The 24,964-nt window shown below is 34.4% G+C and overlaps 1 protein-coding gene across 2 annotated transcripts in view; it reads right to left on the bottom strand.

Annotated features, from left to right (window-relative positions):
* Positions 1 to 1,172: 1,172 nt before the first annotated feature.
* LOC108328874 (ferredoxin-dependent glutamate synthase, chloroplastic) overlaps positions 1,173 to 24,964 on the bottom strand; it is a 28,975-nt gene continuing 5,183 nt past the window's right edge. For both annotated transcript variants that reach the window (XM_017562756.2, XM_017562757.2), the window contains exons 3-33: positions 23,576 to 24,018; positions 23,367 to 23,498; positions 22,506 to 22,604; positions 20,237 to 20,307; positions 19,514 to 19,610; positions 18,845 to 18,937; positions 16,787 to 16,932; positions 14,597 to 14,756; positions 12,989 to 13,099; positions 12,669 to 12,884; positions 11,389 to 11,546; positions 9,022 to 9,151; positions 8,259 to 8,317; positions 7,993 to 8,098; positions 7,243 to 7,339; positions 6,951 to 7,066; positions 6,674 to 6,871; positions 6,415 to 6,525; positions 5,587 to 5,826; positions 5,415 to 5,513; positions 5,206 to 5,301; positions 4,913 to 5,110; positions 4,751 to 4,825; positions 4,468 to 4,596; positions 4,271 to 4,369; positions 3,496 to 3,638; positions 3,321 to 3,414; positions 2,690 to 2,928; positions 2,325 to 2,403; positions 1,787 to 1,870; positions 1,173 to 1,650 (exon numbers count right to left, since the gene is read on the bottom strand). In XM_017562756.2, coding sequence (XP_017418245.1) covers positions 1,489 to 1,650; positions 1,787 to 1,870; positions 2,325 to 2,403; positions 2,690 to 2,928; positions 3,321 to 3,414; positions 3,496 to 3,638; positions 4,271 to 4,369; positions 4,468 to 4,596; positions 4,751 to 4,825; positions 4,913 to 5,110; positions 5,206 to 5,301; positions 5,415 to 5,513; positions 5,587 to 5,826; positions 6,415 to 6,525; positions 6,674 to 6,871; positions 6,951 to 7,066; positions 7,243 to 7,339; positions 7,993 to 8,098; positions 8,259 to 8,317; positions 9,022 to 9,151; positions 11,389 to 11,546; positions 12,669 to 12,884; positions 12,989 to 13,099; positions 14,597 to 14,756; positions 16,787 to 16,932; positions 18,845 to 18,937; positions 19,514 to 19,610; positions 20,237 to 20,307; positions 22,506 to 22,604; positions 23,367 to 23,498; positions 23,576 to 24,018 — 4,280 coding nt within the window. In that variant the 3' untranslated portion in view covers positions 1,173 to 1,488. The remainder of the gene's footprint in view (positions 1,651 to 1,786; positions 1,871 to 2,324; positions 2,404 to 2,689; positions 2,929 to 3,320; positions 3,415 to 3,495; positions 3,639 to 4,270; positions 4,370 to 4,467; positions 4,597 to 4,750; positions 4,826 to 4,912; positions 5,111 to 5,205; positions 5,302 to 5,414; positions 5,514 to 5,586; positions 5,827 to 6,414; positions 6,526 to 6,673; positions 6,872 to 6,950; positions 7,067 to 7,242; positions 7,340 to 7,992; positions 8,099 to 8,258; positions 8,318 to 9,021; positions 9,152 to 11,388; positions 11,547 to 12,668; positions 12,885 to 12,988; positions 13,100 to 14,596; positions 14,757 to 16,786; positions 16,933 to 18,844; positions 18,938 to 19,513; positions 19,611 to 20,236; positions 20,308 to 22,505; positions 22,605 to 23,366; positions 23,499 to 23,575; positions 24,019 to 24,964) is intronic.

The following is a 24,964-nucleotide window of genomic DNA, read 5'->3' as shown; positions in this document are numbered from 1 at the left end:
CTCACACTCAAGACAAACAGTCATGCGCACCAATACTATATAAAGAAGAATAAGAAACAAATGTAAAAAAAAATATTTAGAGGAAAAGATGTTTCTAGTGAAGCACATAAGAATGGATAAAAATATAACTTTTGATCAACAATGAAAACCATACCTCACACAATATGATTGTCGTTGTTGAAATGAAGTTTTGCACAAAGGAGAAAATGATGAACAATAAGTGTTGTAAGTTGTTTTTAAGTGCATTTAACACAATCATATTTAATTACAAAAATTGCGCAATTTTTTTTCCACATGTGTTCTCTTCATATCAAACATAAATTTAGTTACCTAGTAAGCTCTTTTTGTATTAATTATGTATAGTATTCTTACGTTTTCATTCAATAATTTACATTTAATATCGAATTTTTATTAAAGTTAATTGTAATTTACTCAAATACTTGTAATTGATTTTCTATACATTAGTTTTGATATAAGATAGAATTATTGTAATATGATTTATATTTTAACTTATCACTATTTTATTTCTAAACAGAAAATGATAAAAACAACAAATTTTACTTTTAGAATTATCAATGATAATGTTTTATAAAATTGTTATCTAACAAATACTTATTACTCTACTTTTTCTATCCTCACAATTCAAAATTAATAAAAAGAAATAACTTTTTCATACTAAATTACATATATTTGTTACTCATCAATTCTTACGTATAAATGGCAATATATATATATATATATATATATATATATATATATATATATATATATATAAAATGTGATAAATTTAAATACAGAATACATCATTGCTAAATAGTACTAAGAGGCAATTTTCAGAACTTAAATTCTTCAAATACTAAATTTAATAAAAAAATATTGAAGATGTCATGTTCACATAGGTTAAACCATATTTAAATATTATTTTTCATAATTGAGGAACAATTGTTGATATAATGTGGGGAAATAATAACAATACAAAACATCCTAGAATGTGAAGATTATAAAATTTTAAATTGGTGACTTGGTCTTCAGCTATTGAAAATTCATGTATAGTATTGTGTCATCAATGTATATTTTATCAATATTATCCTATTTTATTAAATGCAGAGAAGGAACGCATTTTGATGGTGCAAGGAGAAAACTAAATTTTCACGACCGCAAGAGAACAAAGATGACAAGGCGTATCAGGCCCCAACTAACTTATTTTCATCGTCCGTCAGACTCGAATCAAGTGCATTTTATTTACAGGTTTTCTTTCACACGGCTATACAAAAACTAAGGTAAAAGAAGACTAATGCTAGTGTATAGGGGGCCTTTTAGGCAAAAATGATCTTGAGAATCAATGCAGCAGCACCATGATTTCAAGGGATAGTTGAATCCCATAATGTGGCTATCATTTTCACCTTATTGATAGCCTCTCCCTTTCCTGTACACAGTAGGTACATAGCCTCTATCGTTCGTAATCAATCCAATCTTGCCATTGGTACCCTAAGCAGACTGAAAACTGACCTGCTCTGCGGTAGTTGTGTCATACTTGGCATTTGCCTCAGGCGTATCCTCTTCACTAGGTGGAACCAGCTGCCAAAACAGTGATAAATACTTATCCCAGTCCTTCAGAATAGCCGCACCTTTGGTACTACCGGTTTTTTCCTTCATACAGAGAGGATAAAATTTAATTGTACATTATCATAATCAATTGATATCAAATTCTAAAAACAAGAACACGATTCTGCCTACTACATGATTGTACATGCTTAAACTCTTGTTTGTAAATAGGAGGACTTACAACATGAGCTTCAATCAGGCTCTTCAGTTGCATCTGCCCAACAGGGGCTGATACCCGTTGGATTTTTACAATTTCTCTGTTTACCTGTGAATTGATCTTAGATATAAGCATAACAAAACAATAGCATGGTTCCTTTCAAGCAGCATAAATAAAAGGCTTTCTAGATTTTATTATTATGAAGCATTTTCTTTCAACGAGGAGGGGCAGTCTAAAATCGTTTGTTTGAGAAAAATTCAGGTAAACTAAATAACTACTGCTACAAGACTTGTTAGAGCTTACAAGCAAAGTTTTAAAGGAAGTTTTGGCGTTCCATGCATAGGCACTTCTGAGATTTGGGAAGATCTCCAAACAGTAGTACAGTATAATGGTTTTCTTAAACAGTTGAAAATGCTTCCCAAACCCATTGATTTATTGTTCTTTCTTTTTGCTTACATTAGATGGGGCAATAAGCAAATCCAGATAAGAACAAGAATTTTAATATCCATGCATGCACTTATTTATAAAAAATAAAACAGTAAAGTAAAGGTCTCGCACAAACCTTGGGAATGAGAGTGTCATCCTCGTCAAGAATGTAAGCCAATCCTCCTGTCATTCCAGCAGCCACATTTCTACCCACTCTGTTAAGGTATGAAATATGTGATAGCCTCAGTATACCACAATTTTTTCCAAAATAACAGATTTATTTTGTTTGTGCTTAAAAGAGTGATTGCAGAGAAAGAGAAGCAGAAAGCAAACTGCTTTTTTAAATGTTTACCCAAACATATAAAAATTTCTACTAAGTGATTATTTTATTATAAAGGTACTTTTTCTTGAAAAAAAGTTTAAACAAACAGACCTAATTACACAATGCGGGATGGGGAAGAAGAAAAGAGTGGTACAGCTTGGATAAGAAATATTACTCACTTTCCCAAGACAACCACACAGCCACCTGTCATGTACTCACAACAATGATCTCCTGTGCCTTCAACCACAGCTTCAGCAAGTGAGTTTCTGACAGCAAATCTCTCCCCAGCTCTCCCTCTGACGAAGACCTGTCCACCAGTTGCCCCATACAAGCAAGTATTCCCCACAATAGCTGCATCCTCAGGTTCAAACCCCGTCTTGTCAACAGGAGTGATAACCAACTCACCTCCAGCAATGCCCTGGCAACAGTCATAAATAAACATCAGAACATTATGCCTCAATTTCGTATCTAACTAAAAACATTCATAACAGATACCTCAAAAGAAAAGCGTCCATTTCATTCATTATGGTCACAAAAGGGGTTTAAATTCAAGATAAATCTATAGTGCACAACTAAATTACATTTGTCAAAGAACTATATCATTAAATCCTCACTTTAATAAAGAAATTTGTCAAGAATTTTACTGATTGAGTACAGTACCTCGCTGATAAAATAACACTAGGATAAAATAACCAAGTAACCAGGCCCCAAACTCTCCATCACCAAATAAATGAATCATAGGCACAACTTTCATGTTTAATTTCCAAAACCAGATCTTAGGCAACCCAAAGCAGAGTTTTAGTAAGATACCTTCCCAACATAATCATTAGCCTCTCCTACCAGTCGAATGTTCATTCCAGGTGTCAGAAAGCAAGCAAATGACTGCCCAGCACTTCCTGTAAATCTGGAAGCAGGGAAAACACCTTTGTTAACTTTAATTTAAATACAAATATTGGATTTTAAGCTGTAAATTTAGACATCTTACGTTATATTCAACTGTCCTGCAAAACCGGTGTCACCATACTTCTTTGCAATGACACCAGCTATACGCCCACAAACAGCACGATCAATGTTGTATATGTTTACAGTCTTGTTAACCACCTTTTCGTTTTCAATGGCATCTGCAATCTGGAAAATAACGTATTTAATATTTCTGCCTTGTGTGACTTTTTCCTATAAATCACAGACAACTATTTTCCTCATCTCATTCCTATATTTTTTCAAAAAGAAAAAGACACAGTTAATTAAAAAGGGAAAAACTGGCACGTTTCAGAATTATAGGTGTTGGGAATTTGGCTCCATGAGAAAGTCAACTAGGAATATTTTCACCATTCAACACTTCAGACTCTCAATTTTCACTTTTTACCCTTTTTATGAATTAAATTATCTTCACGAGACATAGATTGTTAAATTGTTAGGTGTTTTTTTAATCAAGGAATAAACATTTGTTTCAATAAAAAAAATTGAGAATTATGAAATCAACTCCAGGGAAATTAGATAACAAGCACTTCTTCCACGTGTAATACTACTTTAATAAGATAGAAATATAAGAGAAAATAAAATTTGTATTAAGTAAATTTTAGAATGATGGCAAGTGCAAACTCTGGCAAGTCATTATCCTGTCTACAATCTAGAACACAGGAATCCTAGCATTTGAGCACTGAATATGATTGACATACAAACTGATCTAAAGAAGAAATATTGCCAAAACGACGTCAATAATACTTTTAAATTTTAATAACATCTATAGTTGTTTTTACCTCTGGATCTGCTAGCAAACCATCATCCAGAACAGGACCATTGGTATGAGGCTCCTGGTTCCTAATTTCTGTACTGCTCCATTTAGATAATCCAGCACTCTGAAAATGAAAGGTTAATCACACAAAAAGTAGAGATGCAGCCAATTCAACTTAAAGGAAATTAAATAAAAGATATATATGACGTAGGCAATTCGTACAGAGAGGATATAACTCAGATCTAGATGCTGAGTCTTTGCTAGAGATATGTCTCTTGGTTGCAACAAATCAGTGCGGCCAATAACATCATCCAATTTCTCATACCCTAGTTGTGCCAATATGCCTCTTACCTGAGAAAAAAAACAATTTATTATGGAAAGGATGAGGAAATCATAACATAATCCAAATTTCAAAGTGGTAAACGAAAATTAAATCAATAACAGCAAGTCCGAAACAAGAAAAACTAAGATGAACTTGAAAGATATCAAAAGTGCCCCAAAATACCTCCTCAGCTACATACAAAAAGTAGTTGACAAGATCACCGGGTACACCAGGAAAGCGTGCCCGCAATTCTTCCCTCTGAAATGCAATGATAAATTCATATTAGAAAAATGAACAGAAATGATTATATTTAAGTATGAAATAACAAATCAGTCTTTTAAGTACCTGACTGGCAACACCAACTGGGCAATTATTGGTGTGGCAAATGCGAGCCATAACACATCCAGTAGCGATCATTGCCACAGAACCAAAGCCATATTCATCAGCACCCATTATTGCTGCCATCATGACATCAACTCCGCTTCTAAATCCACCATCAACTCTGAGAATAACCCTTTCTCTAAGTCCATTTTCAATCAGTGTCTGCAAGAAAAATCATTCACAATCAAATAGCACATAAATAGGCGGACATAATGAAAATATATTTTAATCACACAATTTCATGATTCAATTATGACCTGGTGAGATTCTGTAAGACCAAGTTCCCAAGGACCTCCTGCATGCTTGATGGAACTAATAGGGCTTGCTCCAGTTCCCCCATCATGTCCTGAAATCTGTAAATTAATCACATTATGATATGTTATGCTTCACAAAGGAGAAATGCATATCCAAGAAACATAAATTGAAGAAGCTAAAAAGATGTAATGAATTACAGGTCAAAGTAGACCTGTATAATGTCAGCATTGCCCTTTGCAACTCCAGATGCAACAGTGCCAATTCCAGCTTCAGCCACCAGTTTTACAGACACCTTTGCCCTTGGATTCACCTGTTCAACCATAGATTTTTCTTCAGTATCTAATTACTAAATTCCAACGAATACAGAAAGCAAAGAGTGCCACCTGATGAAGATCAAAGATCAATTGAGCAAGGTCCTCAATAGAATAAATGTCATGATGAGGAGGTGGAGATATAAGAGGAACTCCCGGTTTAGAATTTCTCAACCTTGCAATATACATGCTAACTTTTTTTCCAGGTAATTGTCCACCTTCACCGGGTTTTGCGCCTTGTGCAATCTTGATTTCTAACTGATCAGCATTTGCCAAGAATGTTGGAGTGACACCAAACCTTCCTGAAGCAACCTGGATAAACACAATACGTTTGAGGGAGGTTGTTAGTATACAGTTAATAGTTGTTAGTGTACGTCTAATAGTTAGTGGTCAGTTATGGTCAATGGTCAACCACAATCTATGCTCAACCACAGTCAATGGTTGACCATAGTCAATCATTATTAGTGTTATATTCCTGTATAGTTTTACTCTCTGCATCCTGCAGTATAAATATATAGATGTACAGAACTCTTGTATGACACTTTTGATAATTCAATAAATTCAACTCAGTTAAACACGCCTCCTTTAACTTGCTCTCGTAATTCAACAATTCATGACCATCAAATTAAAACCACATACATGCAAGGCATCAGCTAAACAAATCAGATCAATGTATATAATTAGGTTGACTAAATGTCAACATTCAGCAGGGAATAATAGTTTCCATAGAGTTGTATGCTTTAAAGATCTTGTACAATGGTTAAATAATTTAACTATAAAAAGAACTAAAGGGCTTAGTTCGTCCATCCAACGTATTTCCCAGCATTACACAATTGGAATAATAATATTCCTACAGTAAATAAAAGTCATTGAATATGCTTTAATTTTCAGTGAACTAACCTGCTTTATGGCACTAGTAGCAGTGTCCCCATTTTGAAGACCCTTAAGATGTGGAAGTGTGGGAGAGTAACCATCAACAACATCTGTAAGTGGTTTCCAGCGAACAGGATCCTGAACGCAATACATGAATACATTGGATCATAGTTGAAATGCAAATTAGTTCAGTAAATAAAAAATGTAAAAAATAAATAAATTGCTTGTTGCTGAATATTAATGTATCAACACCATAGTTATACTGGAACAGAAGTTATTATATTACCTCGCCACCTTCCCCTGAATTTGATTTTCCACCTAATCTGTTCATGGCAATTGCGATTGCTTCATGAGTTTCTCTGGAAATAGCTCCAAGGGACATTCCCCCAGTGCAAAACCTTTGCACAATAGACGAAGCAGGTTCAACCTTCCCCACAGGAATTGCAGCACGATCACTCTTGAATTCAAGAAGATCACGGAGAACCTGAAATGAATAATGGATACATTAACCTGTGTATTAAAATGTATTTTAGCAGTAAGAAAGTAGAATCTCCAGGAATCACATTCGCAGGTCGATTAGCCAAATATTGCTGATAAACTGAAAAGGCGCTTTGACTTTTCTGACGAACAGCTTTGTGGAGCAACTTTGACATTTCTGGGTTATTTGCATGATACTCCCCTTTGAGAATGTAAACCAAAACCAGTCAATATATATAGCACCCAGAACAACAGTATAGTGAAAGAATGAGATTCCATTGATAAAGAAATGACACTCATTCAGTTTTGTTCAAAAGCATGAAACAAAAAGACAACTGATTCCTTAAATTTAAATGAGAATCAGCACTGAACACATACCTCCTGGTCTAGACTGTATAAATCCAAAATTTTCCAACCTTTTAGCTGTATCTTCAGAGAATGCCTTCACCCAGAAAGACAAAGTCTCTCTTGCCACCTGCACCGCATCAGAAGAGCAAAGTTTCAGAGTGATATTCATTACAATGAAAATTCAGAAATACAAGTCCACTCTTCCATTGATGCTCTGTACATGAACACAGTCACAAACTCTTGTGAAAAAGAAACAGTTCATGATTGTACCAGGGTGTTGACTAACATAAGATTTTATAAGCTTGAAGATGCAGTCCAATTATTAAAAATGAAGCTGTGAAAGTAACTGCTGCATATGAACATTTATCATACTCTGATTCAGAAGTCAGTTCATTCTTTCCTCGTACTGTACATGTAACTGTAGACTGTACCGTCCAATCGCTCAACAGTTTGTGAATTATGTTCAGTAAAGGAATACAAAGGAAACTGAAGCATATCCAGATTTGAGTCTACAATGCAGTTCAAAAATGCACCGCAGAAAAATTTGTGACTGTCCTTTTTTCAGTAACAGATAAATTAACAAAATGATACATTAGATAAAAGTTTCAAACAACAAATAAGCTGAAATAAAAGGGGAAAGGTCTAACAAAATTGGCAATGTGTAGCTAGCTGTAACAACTATGATGATCTAGTGTTACCAGGCACAGTGAACTAATTCATATTGCTAGGTATAAGAATTTGAATTTTCATTCTCAGGCTTTAGTCAGTAATGTTCCTCACCTCATCAAAAGTCAATCCACCAATTTTTGACACACTTCCTCTGAATGCAAGATCAACAATTTCCTTTCCTAGTCCATAGACTTCAAATATTTGTGCACCACAGTAACTATAAACAAGGAATTGAACATTAAATTTTCCAAAAGCATATCAGTAAGGCAAGGAAAGAAAATAAATCAATAAAATATTATATAAGCTACGTATCAAAAAGAAATTATTATACCAGCAGTATCTGGCATTAGTTGCCCTCTATTTCATTTATCACTTACCTTGAAAGCAATGAGATGCCCATTTTGGAAAGAATTTTAAGAAGACCTGCTTTTACAGCCTGAAATGCATAGAAAAACACGTATTAAACATGCTAGTATTCCGTGTACTATACTATATTTGATCTGTATTATTAGCATAAAAAATAGATGTATGAAATTAGTGAGTTGTCAAATAAAATTTATCATTCAGAGACCTACTTTTCACATTTTTACTTTCCCACGTTTACTAATGTTAAAAATAAATCTCCCTTTTTCTACGTAATTATTAGGGAAAATTCATTTTGTATCCTACTTACTCTATTTTCCGTAATATGTTTAGATTTTCACTATTTCGTATAAAAGACCAGGGGTGAGGGTGGTTAGTGTTTGTACTGCAAACCCACCAAATTATTTCATGTTTTTCTGTCGTTTAAGTTCAATTTCAGAGGAATGTAACCAGGTCTTTCTCGGTTTCTTTGATATTTCATCTCCAATTTCCCTTCAATCTCACATAATCTTGATTCACTTTTCCCTTCTGTAAAAATGTGTTTATCTCATTCACAGTTATTGAATAAAACTCATTTTTCATGTATTAGTCAATCATTCTCTACCTACGCAGATCTCCCATGTTTTCCCTATTTAAAATACAAATTAAATAACCAGGGAATATACATGCCCATCATAATTACAAATAGATACACAAAAAAGGAATGAAAAAGAATTAAGTTTATTACTTTCATATCTGAAATAAAGCCAAAAGAGTGGTTTGAATTTGAGGACTAACTTTGCAATAGTTCTTTTGTGCCTGCTCAATTGATACAGTGGGCATCTTTCCATTCCTCATCAGATTAACAGTTTTATTACTCAAACGCCATTGCCGACATGTCTCCAATGCCAAGTATGGAGACACAGCACTGAAATAAACAAAACAATATATCACATTATGCATAAGAAAAGGTAAATGGATTTATATATGCATTATTCCCATCTTCCATTGCTGCCATCAACGGGTAGAATTAATTTCAATAACACCAGTACACAATTGCTTAGTGTGGGGAAAAAAATTAGATTTGTTCAAGTTTAAATGAAAAAATGGCTTCTTCACAAATGTATGAATATTGCAAAGTTAGTGTTTTGCAATATTTTCTCACCTGGGTTACTGTAACATAAACCCTGGGTTATTATTATTTTGTCAATGTCATCTTTAGTGTTTTGTTTTATTTTCTCACCTTTATTTGATGATATTTGAGGTCCTATTTGAGTTAATTTCTAACACCAGTAAAAAATTGTTCAGTGTAGGGAAAAGAATTAGATTTATTCAACTTTAAATGAAAATGTGACTTCTTGACAAGTGTAAGAATATAACTGTAACATAAACCCTAGGTTGCTTTTATTTTATCAACATCATCTTCAGTGTTTTCTTTTATTGCGTCTCCTTTATTTGGTGATATTTGAGGTCTTATTTGAGTTTGTCCAACCTATGGTTTTTTGTATTTTGTACCTTTTCCTGTTAATATTCTTGGTGTGGTTGGGTATTTTTTATTTTCTATTGAAAACTACTTTTGATGTTTTTTTCCAAATTAATGGAATTCATAATTAGTTCATCTCTTGAATTAAAAAATTTCATGTTAACAATTCCAAATGCAACAACTGCCATTTGGTTGAAACAATTCATGATCTTCCTTCCCTAATGTTCCTCTTTGCTTCTAGGGTGATGTACTTCTTACAGTGTGCTACTGTCTTTGCTAGTGTTACCGTCTTTGCTAGAGTTACCGTCTTTGCTAGAGTTAGCATCTTCAAGGGCAACCTGTTCTTCTTTTGCACCATTAAAGAAGGTTATCTGAATACTCCCCCCATTGTTCAGACTACAAATGTTGCCTCTAATCCACCTCCTCAAATCACCTACCATAGGTGGGCATAATCCTCACCAATAGTCTCGCCTATTGTTCCTACAACAATTTTCTGTTCTAGATGCCCTTTCAGCAATGTTACTTCCACCTAACCTTTCTATTGTCCTAACCTTTCTATTGTCCTTTGTAGATGTATTTGATTTCCTTGTAATTATAAAACCCTTTAGAAGAGTTCACCCAACAAACCCACTTAGCCGAACTAGACATCTGGAGTGTGGGGTTAGATATTCATAGGTAGTCCAGCAAGTGGCGTAATAGACCCCACAAGTCTTGCAAGGATAAACTTTGATACCATTTTAAAAAGTGAATTTCAAGTCCAACTTAACATTATAAAATTGGCTTGTAAATTGTGGAATTGTGGATTGTGGAATCTCAAACACTCCTTAATCTCAATTTTAGATTTTGTCTCCTCTAAAGTCTATAGAAGAAATCATGCCTATTCCTTTTGGGCAACAAATTGATCCCCTCTTTTGATAAGGACATATTGTCCTTGTGGCCAACATCACCTCTGGTAGGCTATTTCTTGCTATGGGTTATCCTTTATGTTGAGTTGCCAGAGGTTGATATGGATGAGCCCCAAGGTTTTTAAACTTTAGATGACTCTTTTTTATCAACTCCAACGTTTCCTTTATGGTTTGAAGTTGCATCCTTAGGTCTTGGTTGACTATAACACTATCTTGCATTATTTTAGCATGACTCATTGTGAAGCTAATCACTCAATAATATTTATTAAAAAGTAGACTTTAAGTCTAACTCAACTCAAAAAAATCGGTTTGTAAAGTGAAGTTTCCATGAGCAGACTGAATACATTGACTGACATGTTCACTAAAGCTGTCAAAATCTCACATGTTGAATATTAGTAACAAGTTTGGCTCAAATGACATATATTATTAGGCTTGAGGGAGAGTGTTGGACATGCTTTAATTATACGTAAAAATAAAAATATAGACAAATTTTATTTCTAGTGATTATTCCTTGCATTTTATTTCCTTAATTATATCCCTGGTTGTATCAGTATTAGATTATAAATAATGAATTATATATCTGGGCACACGATATTTATACATTGTCAAAGAAATAGAAAATAAAATTCGTCAACCTATACTAGGCCAAGCAACATTGAGACTAGTAAATGAAAATTAGATCACCTAACATACTCCAAATATAAAATTAAAATCACGAAGAAACCACAAATGAAAACACTGCATCTAACAGAGACTTGAGTGAGGACATTAAATAACCTTGCACCATATCCTATTAAGCATGCAAATTGATGAGTGCTAAAGCACTGGGCAGTATCTGCTATAATTGACGCTGATGTCCGCAGGCCATTCAAGATAAGATGCTGATGAACAGTACCAACAGCAAGAAGAATTGGAATTGCCGGATGAGTTGGTTCCTAGGACCAAAAAGAAGGGAACACATTATTAGTTCAGATACACAAATCCAACAACGTATTATATGTACCATATACGAAGCATATAAGGATTCATGCATGCATGAGAGGTGCTAATCTTGACCACACAATCATAATGGAGGGTTAAACTTAGACTTAAAAATAAAACAATCTTGACAATGAATGCATAGCCAAGATTTTCTCTTATCACTATATATCCCTTATGTATGTATAAAGGAAGTCAACTAAAGAGCCAACTGCTCAAAGGGAATCTAAATGAATAAAACTACTTTCCAGCTAAATGATATATCAGATATTTCCCATTATTAGATATTGATTTTGTTCGTTATTATTGTATCTCTTTTCCAGTATAAATAAGAATAACATGTGCGTATACAACACACGGAATTCATTATATTCCTTCTCAATTTATAATGGGTTGTTTGTGCATGGAAAAATACATATGCTGAGGGTCTAGCCATCTGAGAAGGATGAACAATCATTGGACAGGACAACTCAAGTTGACAAATTTTACGGTTAGGCATCGTTTAGGCCATGACTCTGCCTCATGTGAGATTAATAGCACTTCAATTGTGAAGCAGTAAGAGAACTTTATAATTGTGGGAGGTAACAGCCAGGTTAAGGTTGTATAAAGTTATAGCAGAGGAATGAGTTTCGAGGTGAAAGGAAAAGCAATGATGAAGAGAACGAAGTTATTATGTTTGGATGAAATGTTTGTAATGAAAGAGGAAATATGTTGCATATGGTATTTCTAATGCATGCTATGGGATTGGCTTCGAGACTATTTATAGGAGCCAGGTTGATAGGAATCATGGAATTCTAATAGGAAGTTAGGTGATAGGGGATGGATGCCTAAGTCTCACGTTGAGTAGTAAGGGATGTTCGATATTATATTTAAATGTTTAGTTTTTCCCCCTAAATAGCTAGCTTTTGAGGATGAGTTCCCCGCTGATTGAATAACCCACCCAGCATCCCATACTACTCGATGGAAGACTTTGCACCTCATAGCACTCAGGTTCAGATGAGTTCTTTTAGGTAGGTCCCTACACAAGGAATGTTGAGGATTCATAAATATAAGAGGAATGCCTATTAGACGGTCCTTACCAGTGCATCTGAACGGTCTGATAGAACAAGCAACTGCGACCCGTTTCTGACAGCTTCATCTGCAGCCTCACAAAGCTTATTTAATGCTTTCTCCAAAGAACCTTCAATGCCCTTAGTTATATCAAAAAATGTAGGTAACACTTGTGGATTTAACTGGGAGTCTTTTAGTAATGATTCAAGCTCCCCTTCGTTCAATACTGGACTGGATAACATAACCTGCTCCAAAACACACCATCATCTTGTGGGCAAGGAAAGATAACAAAATCACAGGTGTTACTCGGCAATGACAAACTAAATATTACAGATGCATGCTAAGATACCTGTGAAGCATTCTCTGGCCCAACTTCTAATAAATTCCCTCTTTTCCCTATATTCACTTCAAGAGACATAACCAATCCTTCTCGAAGAGGATCAATTGCAGGATTCGTAACCTGTACTTTGGAAAACAGAAAATTGGGGTGGTGGCATCAGAGTGAATTAAAGAACATTATCAAGAAATTTTACATGCAAATATCAATAAGAATAGTAAATCCAAACCAAAGACTTATACAACATCAAACATAACTTCCCAATATGGTTCTGTAAATATGCATATTAAACCCCATCTCAGCAGTGCCATCTTTCTTTAGTCAGTCACTGAATATAGTATACAGAAGCAACAAAAATCAGGATGCACAAGACTTGTCTTTTTAAACCAATATGGTCAACCCTACTCACTAATTTAGAGATTCTATAGATCCAGGAATGACGCAGAAAAATAATAAAGCGCTATTGATATTTTATCAAGTCAAGTAAATGTACTTATTCCTAGAACTGCTGAAGAGTATATGGTTTTCTGTATTTCATGAGTTATTAAAGCCTAAAAAAGTGAACCATTGTAATTGGGGATACAATTGATTATGGGCAGTCCAAAAGTGAGTCAAAGGTCATAAATTTAGTATACCAAGTCCAATCAGTTCAAGAGTCATGTGCAGTATACAAATAGTCATTTCACTTTTCTCTGAACAACATTCAGTAAAATATATTCAAAAAATATATTCCTTTGTTAGTTTTCAACACTGGATTGAAATTCTTACAATACTGATTTCTTTACAAGGAGATGGATTTCTCCCACATATCCTTTATCCAAACACCTACCCAACCCATACCAACCTTACCCTTACAATCCAACTCTAATTATATATATAAAGCTAGGCCGCATCAACAAAGCATATGAAATTTGTCCAAGTCATCTGTATGGATACATGCATTTGGAATGCAACCAACCATAATTCTTTGACACTGCAAAAGACATACTCCACTGCACAATCTATACCTGAATGTCAATTACGAGTCCCAGATTGAGTAGCATAAGCTACTTAATGAGGCACTTAAGCCTAGAGGTTCTACCACCTAATAGCCTAGTCCTTTTTGGGTTGGACTCACCTATTGTGCTAAAGTCTTCACAGTCAAGGCACCCAAATCCCAGTGATCATGTCCATGGCTTTCTTAGTTCATAATTCACTTCAACAAGATCATCTAACATGACTTAAGTGATTCATATTAGCAAGCTCTTTCATCAAAACAGTTTTCCATGTGTCCACATCCCACCCCCAAAAAACAAATAAGAATGAAAATAGACCATTTTCAAAACAAATGCACAGAAAATGTGAGAATGCTTGCCAACACGGTACCTCAGCTCTACATTGAAACACACAAACAGACAGGGATATGCAAGAGTGCCTGCGCAGTGACATAGAACATAGACAACACAACAGTATCATGCAATGACAAAAATCCCATGACTTTGTGAGAAAACAATAACACATTTTACAGTAAACATGATCAAGACAAATGACATAAGTAACTTTCCACTACCATAGGAAAACTGTCAGAGAACAGAGAAAATAAATTTATAAAAGAAATTGTGGGAAAGTACTCCAGCTTACCTGCGCAAACCGTTGCTTGAAATAGTCAAAAAGCATGTGAGGTTTCTGAGACAATGCTGCCAGTGGAATATCATCTCCCATGCAAAATGTGGGCTCCTTTCCTTGAGAAGCCATACTTTCAATCACCATCTGGACATCTTCACTAGAGTAGCCAAATGCCCTGGAAGTAGCACAAAAGATCAGAAAGGTAATAGCCATATGGGATGTTGTATTCTAAGCATCAACAAAAAAAGCAAACACTCTCTTATCGACATGCTATAGAACATTAGCTGGTAGGACATTCAGCATTAGCTTATGGAAATCAGCCACAATCTACTAATGTTGGTCCTGATCAAACAAAAGACAATAGCAACAACAATAATACCGTCAGGTGAGGTTTTTCATATGAATTAGGCAATGCCATAATGCCCTATCAATAATAAGTCATCTCTATAGACAAACTACTGACTTCTAAATCTTTCTTAACAGTTTCACTATCAGGTTTTCTCACTCTCCCTCTGCTGCTAGAGAAGGATCTACCCGCAATGTGCTACACCATTGTTTTCTCCATTTCGTTCATTCCTAATTATGTCTTGTCCAGTAAGCCGATCATCAAAAAAGCAATATTCTCATGTTTGCAACATTAAGTTTCTTCCTTATGGCTTTTCATTACCCAACATTCATATATATTATGAAGTGGACTTTAAATCTAATTTAACTCCACAAAACAATAATTAGGCTCTGATATCATGTTAAGAAGTGGACTTTTAAACCTAATTCAACCCAAAAAATCGGTTTATAAAGTGAGATTTGCACTCACTTATATACTTTAAACTAGCCTTATTTCTAATCAATGTAGGACTTCCAACAATATCCATACAACATTGTTAGTCGTATAAAACACAATAAATTTTTCTTCTAAACTTGAGTAATAGACCTTTCCGTCACAGCTCCCAGAGCACCTCTCCATTCAATCCATCCACTTGAATCGTGAGGTTTAAATCTGCCTCTACTTCTACGTCGTTCTGTATAATGGACCCCAAATACTTAAAACTTTGTAACTTCTGATAAAGTATGTTTCCTAAATTTTACCTTTTAAGTCAGGAATTTAGAAATTCTTAAACATTCCACACTCTGCAGTTAGAGAAGGGACTTCCCACAATGTGAGCCCACAGTCTTAATCTCTGCTAGATTACATTTTCTCATAAGTCAAAGTATAAGTCATCAACTTTATCCCCTTATAATTTTACCAATTTTTGTATTTATCCGTTGTTCTTACAAATAGAGATTAAGAAAACTACTCCTCCACTCTTCCAACATTTTCTTAGACTACAATTCCGTCATCTAAATTTGTCAGCAAACTAATACCTTTCTCACCCAAATCCTTCCATAGCTCAACGAGTAAGTTATTTGAGTCAACTACTTTTCTGTTTGGCACCCTTAATACCTTGTTTTGTAACCAAGACTTTATCCTCTTCATCCTTATTGCATAGGACTTCAGTCAAGTACACTTTCTTTCCCTAAAATAAGCAAGCCTACAATTACCCCTCACATCTCTGGCGCCCAAGGATTGGCATAACCCATCAAAGCCCTAGCTCGCAGCCTTTTGGTATCTATCTTGGCTACAACATTTCCCCCCAATATTTTTTGCATTCTTACACAGACAATGCTTCATGAAAATTTCTTTTTACCAGGACTTTATCTAGCACACCTACATACCACCACCAAGATTCTTTACCATAGGTCCTCAGCCTTTTTTATTCACCAAGAGTCTCTTTAGCACCTTCCTGAATCCCTTTAGTTATCTTGTCCCAAGTATAAGAATTTCCTAAGGCTTCCCCACACCATCCTCCATAACTCTTCGCTGAAGACACCTAACTTGCCTTTGCTGCAGCCTCTTTAGGGCTGCTAGTCTCACGTCAACTATATATGTGGCTAAAATAGAAGTTATAAAACCCAAATGGTCCTCACCTTAGAAGTCAATTTCGTGAGGTTTGGTTTAGCTCTAAGCCCAAATTCTAAGAGTTTAAATCACAATTCATGATCCTCACAAATAGTATGAAAAACAGAGAACCACAGCACATAGAATGCTTCAGCAATAACAGTGTGTAAAGCAACGGGGTTTGATAGGATTTATAAATATAAACACTTAAAAACAAGCATTTTGTCATTAAGGATAAAAGCTAAGTAATTTCTGCATAGATCTCTCACTGTTGGTTTCTTAATACTGCCTCATTGTCCATCAGAGAGGCTGAAAGGAAGTTCCCAGGCTTCAAAGAGCGCAAATTTTCCTTGATCCACTTCCCGTATGGGTTTGATAAAGCTACTCGTTTTTTGACCTCTGTATTCTCATAGACCTACCACAAAAAACATTTGGAATGTGAAATATGCCACAAGAAAGTATATACTATTTTATACAGCAAAACAAAACATTCACTATTTAACAAAATTACTATAAGAACAAAGGGATGAGCAACCACAATTTCAAATTCACAGACCGTGACGCCCCACCCCATATAATACTATTTAATCATAACTGATATAAAATTATAAATTGATTTTATTAATCAATCAGCTTATATAAGTATGAAAAAACGAGGTTAGTGAAGTTCTCATAGGTAGAATGATAGAAACCATGATATGATGATTTTAGTATATAAAATTCAAAGATACAAAAAGAATACTAAAACTCTGTTTACAGAAAACTATATATAACAAAGCTCAGTTACGAGATAAATCAGTTATAACTAACTCAAACAGTTATACTAATCACACACGAAACGAACTATAGTTACGGTCTCCAAGCAATCACACTTAAACAAAACGCAAATTGAGTTGTAAAAACATAACCAGCCAATAACATAGTCAAACAAAAGATACACTCATGTAGAATTTCTTGAAATTTGAAAACCTAATTCATTTGCTTTGACAAGAAATTCTTAAACCTCGTATACGACTGAATATCATATGTAGACTTAACCATACAACAAAAATCATGAAATTAAGCGAAAGCATCCAAGTGGGATGCTACAACTGTGTTAGGAGGTCCAATCCAATGAAAATTGGGAGAAAACATCAGAACAGAACATACATATTGAACAGATGGTGTCAGCAGAACAGAATGACGACCTACAGTAACAGAATAAAGGCAGATGAAGAACACAAACCTTTCACAAGACTTCCATTAGAATTAAAGGAACAGAGGATATGCAAACAATCGACAGAACAAAGTGTATGCAAAAAGACAAGGTGGATTGGAGATTTTACTAAACCATTAATTATAAATTCAACAATTGAGATTGTAACTAGCTTTAGAGTTGGTTGTGTGTGTATATGTATATATGTATGTTTATGCATATATGTATTTGATCTTATCACGATTTTCAACTGCTAATTTTATTATCAATGATTGTGAGATTACTTTATCCTCCAAAATGCATCTACTTGCTTTAAGACGAGTAAGATTTGAGTACGCCTAAGCCTTGGCCAAAAGCACTGGGCCTGGTCAGAAACAGCATCTCTAAGCATAGGGAACTCATGGTTTGTCACAAAACAGGTGAGAGCAATGCATGTTGCATGAATTAAGGTTCAAACAAGGTTTGTGAAAGTCATCAGAGTCACTCTGCTATAGCATGCAAAATAATGTGACTTTAGCCCCAATGGTTGCTTAAAACAGAGCTCCGTTGTTTGTATCCTATAGCATCCCAAGGCTATGACGCTATTAATAAGTACATTATTGACTATGTTTTCCCCATTCTTTTATAGGGCCACAAACCCCCAGGAATTTTTTTAAATGTACTGGAAATAATAATAGTTAATGCACTAAGCTAGGAAATAGTATGTTCATGTATCCCGTGATAAATGCATCTAAATAATGGCCGAGGAAACAGTCTCCAATGTGAGGGTGTGTGTCTGTGTATGTATTTCACATGGATGATATGCAGAACCTGTACACTACTATGTTCTCTTGAATAAGTGTTTTCATTTCTCCCTAAGCTCTGCCTCTTTAAATCCAACAGAATAAGTAGAAGAAAGTTTAGCTTCATACACTAAATTTCAGATTTAATAGAAAAGGCCAAGTAGAATGTGATTCAATGAATGACTTTATGTCACTTGGGAACATGGAACATTGCATCAAATAAAAGAAATTTTCTAAGTTGGACAAATATTTAAATCAATACTAATAATGCAATAACAAGCAGACACTAAAAGATAATGGAACAAGTTCAGGAGTAGACCAAGCGAAATAAGAAAAACTCCAGTACAAACCTGACCACCAGGTAAATCAACCGTTATCATCATGCCTGGACCTAATCGGCCTTTCAAGACAACCTTTGAATCATCCACTGGCACAACACCAACCTAAAAGTGAACAACACAAGGTAAAATATCTTAAATACAACAATTGAAATTCATGAAAGGAACTTATGGCTTCAGAACTGTGATTGTTATACTGCAAATAAGATCAGGAGATGCCAATTTTCAAACAAATGTTTTAAACAAACTAAATTGTTCTATATTGATCATTATCTTTTAAGAAAGAATAGTAAGATAAAGTAAAAACATCATAAGCAAAGCAAGATCATAATCACAGGATGTGCACAAAGAAAACAATAGAAGACAGGTCAGATACTAATATCTGAAATATTGTTCATCTCTGTTTAATTTAAACACTTAATGTGGTATTAATTGGAAAGCCACCAGCAAAAGGGACGTAACAGTTTGATTTTAATGTACCAAAGAAAATGACACAAGGTGAGATAACAGAAGATTTAGTGAGATGAAGTTTAACAAATCTTGGCTTTTGCCAGTTCAAATGGAGCCAAAACACATATTCACCTAAAATTCTAAATTTAGAAAATAGAGTAAGACTGCATCTAAAAGGCGACATCATACAACAATATATTAATTAGAGGGGATAAAGGTTTGGGACTTCACCTCAGAGGCAACATAGACCATATTGTCTGATGTTCGCCAATACCTTGCAGGTCTAAGTCCATTACGATCAAGGCATGCACCAACAGTTTTCCCATCACTGTGACAACAATGGGATTACCATCAACCACCGAAAAATGATAACTTCAGGTTAAATTAAAAAGGAAATGAAATAAAAGTATTATTTATTCCTATGTACTAGAAGTAAATTTACTGAGCAATGGAGAAACTGTTTGTTAAGGAAAATGAACAGCCCATAATAAAATTCAAACCAACAGTGATTTTCTATAATAAAAAAAAATCAATGGCATAATGTAAAGAAATGACAAAACAGAAAGATACAAACAATAATTTTTTTCCTAACTTCTACATTATGCTCACACTGAATATCCCATTAAATACTACTATAGCAAATAACCATTAAAATCAATCAAGAGTAACACTGCAAAACAACACAGAATCAAGAACAATTAGTTCATTAAAGAAGAGTTGCTACATGAGAGTAAAACAATAATCACGTGGAAATTTTTTCATGGACACCTAACCCTCTCTTCCACAAGACTTTGCATGGATTAGGAGGACCATTAAATTCTGGTTTTGGTATAGTAACCACACTTTGCAGACTAGTGCTACTTACATTTTTTTTGTCACTTGATATGAATAGGATAAAATGACGGGCGAATAAGTCAATCATGTTCCAATGGATTACTTTTTAAGCATTTATACCTGAACAAAAGCAAGGCTGGTCCATCCCAAGCTTCCATCTGACCCTTGTAGTAGTCATAGAAGTCAAGCGCCTAAGAAGTAAAAGCAACATTAAGGACACTCTCATGCAGAATTTGAAAAGAATTGGTTCAGAAGATTGTAAGAAATATAAGATGCAACAAACATGACAGACTCTTCATTTTTAAGTCTTTTTACCTGAATGGTGTAGTTTTGCAAATAAATTTGGGCATATTTCATTTTTATTACAGCTTTTGGGTAAGTCGGGCATGAGTGAGACAACTTTAGGTTAAGTCCCATGCACATGATTTCAAACTAGCCTGAAAAGTAAAACTGAAGTCATGTCCTGGGAGAACGACTTCCTTTTTTTCATTTTTTTTTTCTGAAAATCAGAAGTCGTTGAAAAGGGAGATGACTTCACTTCAGTGTATCTGCAAAAAAGTCATGCTGCACCAGAACAACTTCCAAAGCATGAAATTAGAAGTTGTGCCCCACAACACGAGTTCAGTTGGAAGGTCAAAATGAAGAAGTCACTCTCAGTCATCACGGTTTTCAATTTTTTTACATGGAATTGGACGTTGTGGTGCATGTGCACGAGGTCAGTTAAGATTCAAAAATAAGTTTCACAACTTTCAATTTCGTATTTCCAATTAGAAGTCATGCAAATGGAAAACTATTTCAGAAGAAATATGCATATGATAATTTACAACAACTACCACACCTACTCATTCTTTATTCAGAAAGATATTCAGCAGCTTTTATGCTGCATCACACTTTTCTAAACTTAATATTATTTATTCCATCAATCTCACTCCTTCTGTAGTTCTATACTACTAGTGCTCTTTCCACAGTTCCACTAACCTATTCAAAGCAATGATGGAGATCCTCCTTCTCCCACTGCTTCGGTGGCACTAACTTTCATTTTGAAAATATTTTGTCTAGTTTCTTTCCCTCTGTCTAAGTCCATCAGTTCCTTCACTCGGTTACCCAACTTGGAGGAACTCACTAACTCTTCTTTATTCCCCTTCACACCCAAACCCACCTTCATTTCCTCCACCAAAATCACCTTGTTCGGCTTTTGCTCTGCATACAGAGGCCACGCCGCCATGGGCACCCCTTCACACACAGCCTCAAACACTGAGTTCCACCCACAGTGAGTCACGAACACTTTCTACAATTTCCCCTACCATTTACTTATTAAATATATTTGGTTAAAATAACTTCCAACTAACTTCTATATGTAATAAACCAAAGAGTAAACCTTTACAGACCACCTCTTGGTTTTAAAAATAAAATACAACAAAGTCGTTCCCACCCAAAATGACTTCAAACGACTTCTTCATTATATGTTTCAGCCAAAGTCGTGCTACAAAGGTACGACCTATAATTTCATAAAACCGAATTGAAAATCGTGACCCCTGTTCTAACTAACCACACTACTGTTCTAATTCTAACTGTCCACAATTACTTCTCCCTTTCTTTCTGTGCCATCAAAAACTTAATGGGATCATACAAAGAACTGAATAGGACAAGATACCAACACAAGTTGAGAACCATAAAATCAAAATCTTGCCAAATATTAAAATGGGTTTCACCCTATTTAGATTGACTAAGAAGCTATATTTCTATTTATTTTAGGACATTGTCAGCCTACAAAACAAAACATCATCAAGACCAAAATTCATTTATACGATCGAAAAAAATCTACACAGAAAGTGTGTTTTAGGCCCTCAATTTTCAGTAAAAATTAGTCTTAGTCCCTATACATTAAAACATTGAGCTTGGTCCTTTTATTTTTCACAATTGGTGAATTCTGCTCCTCACCCAAGTATCATAAGAACAATACAGAGGGACAAAATTTATCATCAATCAAAGATTAAAAAACAAAATAATAAAAAAATAAATAAAACTGAAATCTCCATTTTTAAAATATAGGAATTAAGACCTATTTTGACCAAAATTGCTAAAACACATTGTATCCAAATATATAAAACTTCCTCTGAAATTTTCTATTTCCATTAATAACTCAATATAAATAATAAGTGGCAATAAATTTCAAGCTACCCAAATTGTTCATCAATCATGCATCTATCTGCAGAATTTTGTATTATTTGAAAAACAATAAGCAATAATAGAAACTATGACTTACAGTAAGTGATAAACTGACAGAACATGTTTTTCTTATTTGGAAAAATAAAGTTCACAGAACATGCAATAAATAGCATGGATATATAACATGAGATTGGACACGTCAGCTACATAAAACAAATACCTCAGGATATTTGATTGTCAGAGTTGGATGATTTTTATAAGCCTCTGGAACAAGAATCATCATAGCTTCCTCGGGACTTCGACCACTTCTTATCAATAACTGAACCATAGTAGACCATTCATCTCAAGATATAAACATGACTATTAAAACAAGTCTAGAACTTGATACAAAGAAATTAATAATAAAAATAATTATTATAATGATGACGATGATGAGAGCAAAAGAAAATCTCAAAAACAGAGGATATTGAAAACAAAACAAAAGATGCGTTTCTATATCATAAAAAGAGGAGTCAGTAAAAAGCAATACAACCAACTCAGAGCAACCATTGCAATTTGGACTATCAATTTCTTTCTTTCCATTTTTTTGTTTCACAATGTTTTATTTTAATAGAAGACGAAATACATTAAAGAGAAAGAAGAACAATAGAAATAAAGAAGCATAAAATCCTCTCATAAAGCAAACGAAAAGAAAAAGCAAGACATGGAAACATATGAAGAGTAACTTTAAAGAGCTTAGTCCCTTGTCCATACGAAAATCATTAAAAGAAAATTGAAATAGTTACAAAAAGCCTATAAATATGTAAAATCACTTTGCTCAACCCTATTAAGCATCTTAGTCCAAACAAAAAGTAACCGTTTTAATAGGAGCATTACCTAACAAACAACTTCGATATATTGAAATTTTAAAAAATTGGATTATGAAAAATAATTTGAAATAAAAGATAACATTACAAGTATGACCGGAAGTGTAAAAGGATAATATGTTTTAAAATTTCAACAATATATTCCAAAATGAATCATTATTATCAAGATCCTCAAGCAGAAGGAATTAATAATTAATATTCGGTTATTGACATACTTCTGCAGCACTGTCAAGATTTGCTGAGTCTGATGCCTTTGGATTTCCATAAGGACGAATTTCATTTTCACGGTCTCGCCATACAGGTGACTTCAATGATGGTTCTCGTGATTGCATCCAGTTCAAGTTCCCCTGCACAAAACATGTGGCAATTTCATAAATCAATCAAAAGAAAAATTTTAGAGCGTTTTAATGTCAAAAAACGCAACCTGTATGGTGTTGATTTCTCCATTATGACCAAGAAGCCTCATAGGTTGTGCAAGAGGCCACCTGGGACTGGTATTTGTGCTGTACCTTCGATGATAAATGGCAAAAGGGGACTTGTAAAGATCATTTTGAAGATCAGAATAAAACAACCCAAGAACTTCTGAGCGAAGCATCCCTTTGTAAACTATGGTTTGATTGGATAAAGAACAGAAATAAAGCTCATTTCCCCAACTTTCTGAGCTTACAGCTTTTTCAATCAGCTTCCGACAGATGTACAGTTCTCGTTCAATGTCATCAACATTTTCTTCTTTCACAATCTTAACAAATACCTGTTGTATATTGGGCATGGTCTCCTTTGCATAATAACCTACAACAGAAGTATTTACAGGGACAGGCCTCCAACCAAGAACCTCAAGACCTTCTTGCCGAAAAATATTTACAATAACTGAACAAAAAAAGTAAAATAAAAGTCAGAACATAAATAGGTGTATTAGAGTGCAAAATTCACATTGGCCAATTTAAGAGAATGTAAACTAATATATCATATTTGACCATTTATCATGCACATAAAGTATTTATGAAGACAAGATGCACCACTAGTATTGCCCAAAGTGTGTTTGCATGGTCATATACAGGCTTCTTTTTCTTCAAAGAGGAACTAATAACAAGAAGGAAGGGTAGCAAAAATCCAGAGTTAAAAAAGAAAAAAAAAAGAGGGAGAGAAACAAAATAAACAGCAAAATTTAATATAGACATCCCTAAACTTTACCATTCTTTCATATGGCTGCTTTGAACATTTTTATATAAATAAGAGGTTAAGAAACTTTGCCAAGTCTGCAAATATTTGCTTACTCCATGAAAATTTTTCACGACATGAGTTGTCTATAGCCTTTAATTAATATATATGGGAAAGAGCATTTGCGCACATCGTTTTTTAAAACATTAACCCTTTCAACTCAACTTTTTAATTAGCCGAAGTTTATCATGCTAGTATCTTTTGTTTATTCTATAAAGAGGCAGTCATGGGCTTAAGCAATAAATAATAGGGCAAAGGGTGAGTATAAACTAGGGCAATAAACATGCTTTCCCTTTGTACCCCTCCCCCAACCAATTCTTCTTGTTCAACCTTTTTCTTTCTACTTTCATACACTAGCAGGTCTTTTATATCAAGGCCTGTTATCATTTTCGTTCCCGGTTAATCCTTTCCAACTATACACTAGCATAATGGCCCTAATGTAAAAGCTCTTGTATATTTTTATTTTATTAGAAATCTTATGTTCAGATTTTCACTGTGTTTCACTCAACCTTACAAAATTGACTTATAACTTGAGGTATACACCCACTTATATGTTTTATATCTAGTTAATGTGAGATCTCCAACGCAACTCTCA

This window comes from Vigna angularis, chromosome 2 (genome assembly GCF_016808095.1).
Source record: "Vigna angularis cultivar LongXiaoDou No.4 chromosome 2, ASM1680809v1, whole genome shotgun sequence".
Taxonomy (NCBI): Eukaryota; Viridiplantae; Streptophyta; class Magnoliopsida; order Fabales; family Fabaceae; genus Vigna; species Vigna angularis.
The sequence above is the reverse complement of the archived record's forward strand: the minus strand, read 5'-3'. Positions and strand labels throughout refer to the sequence as shown.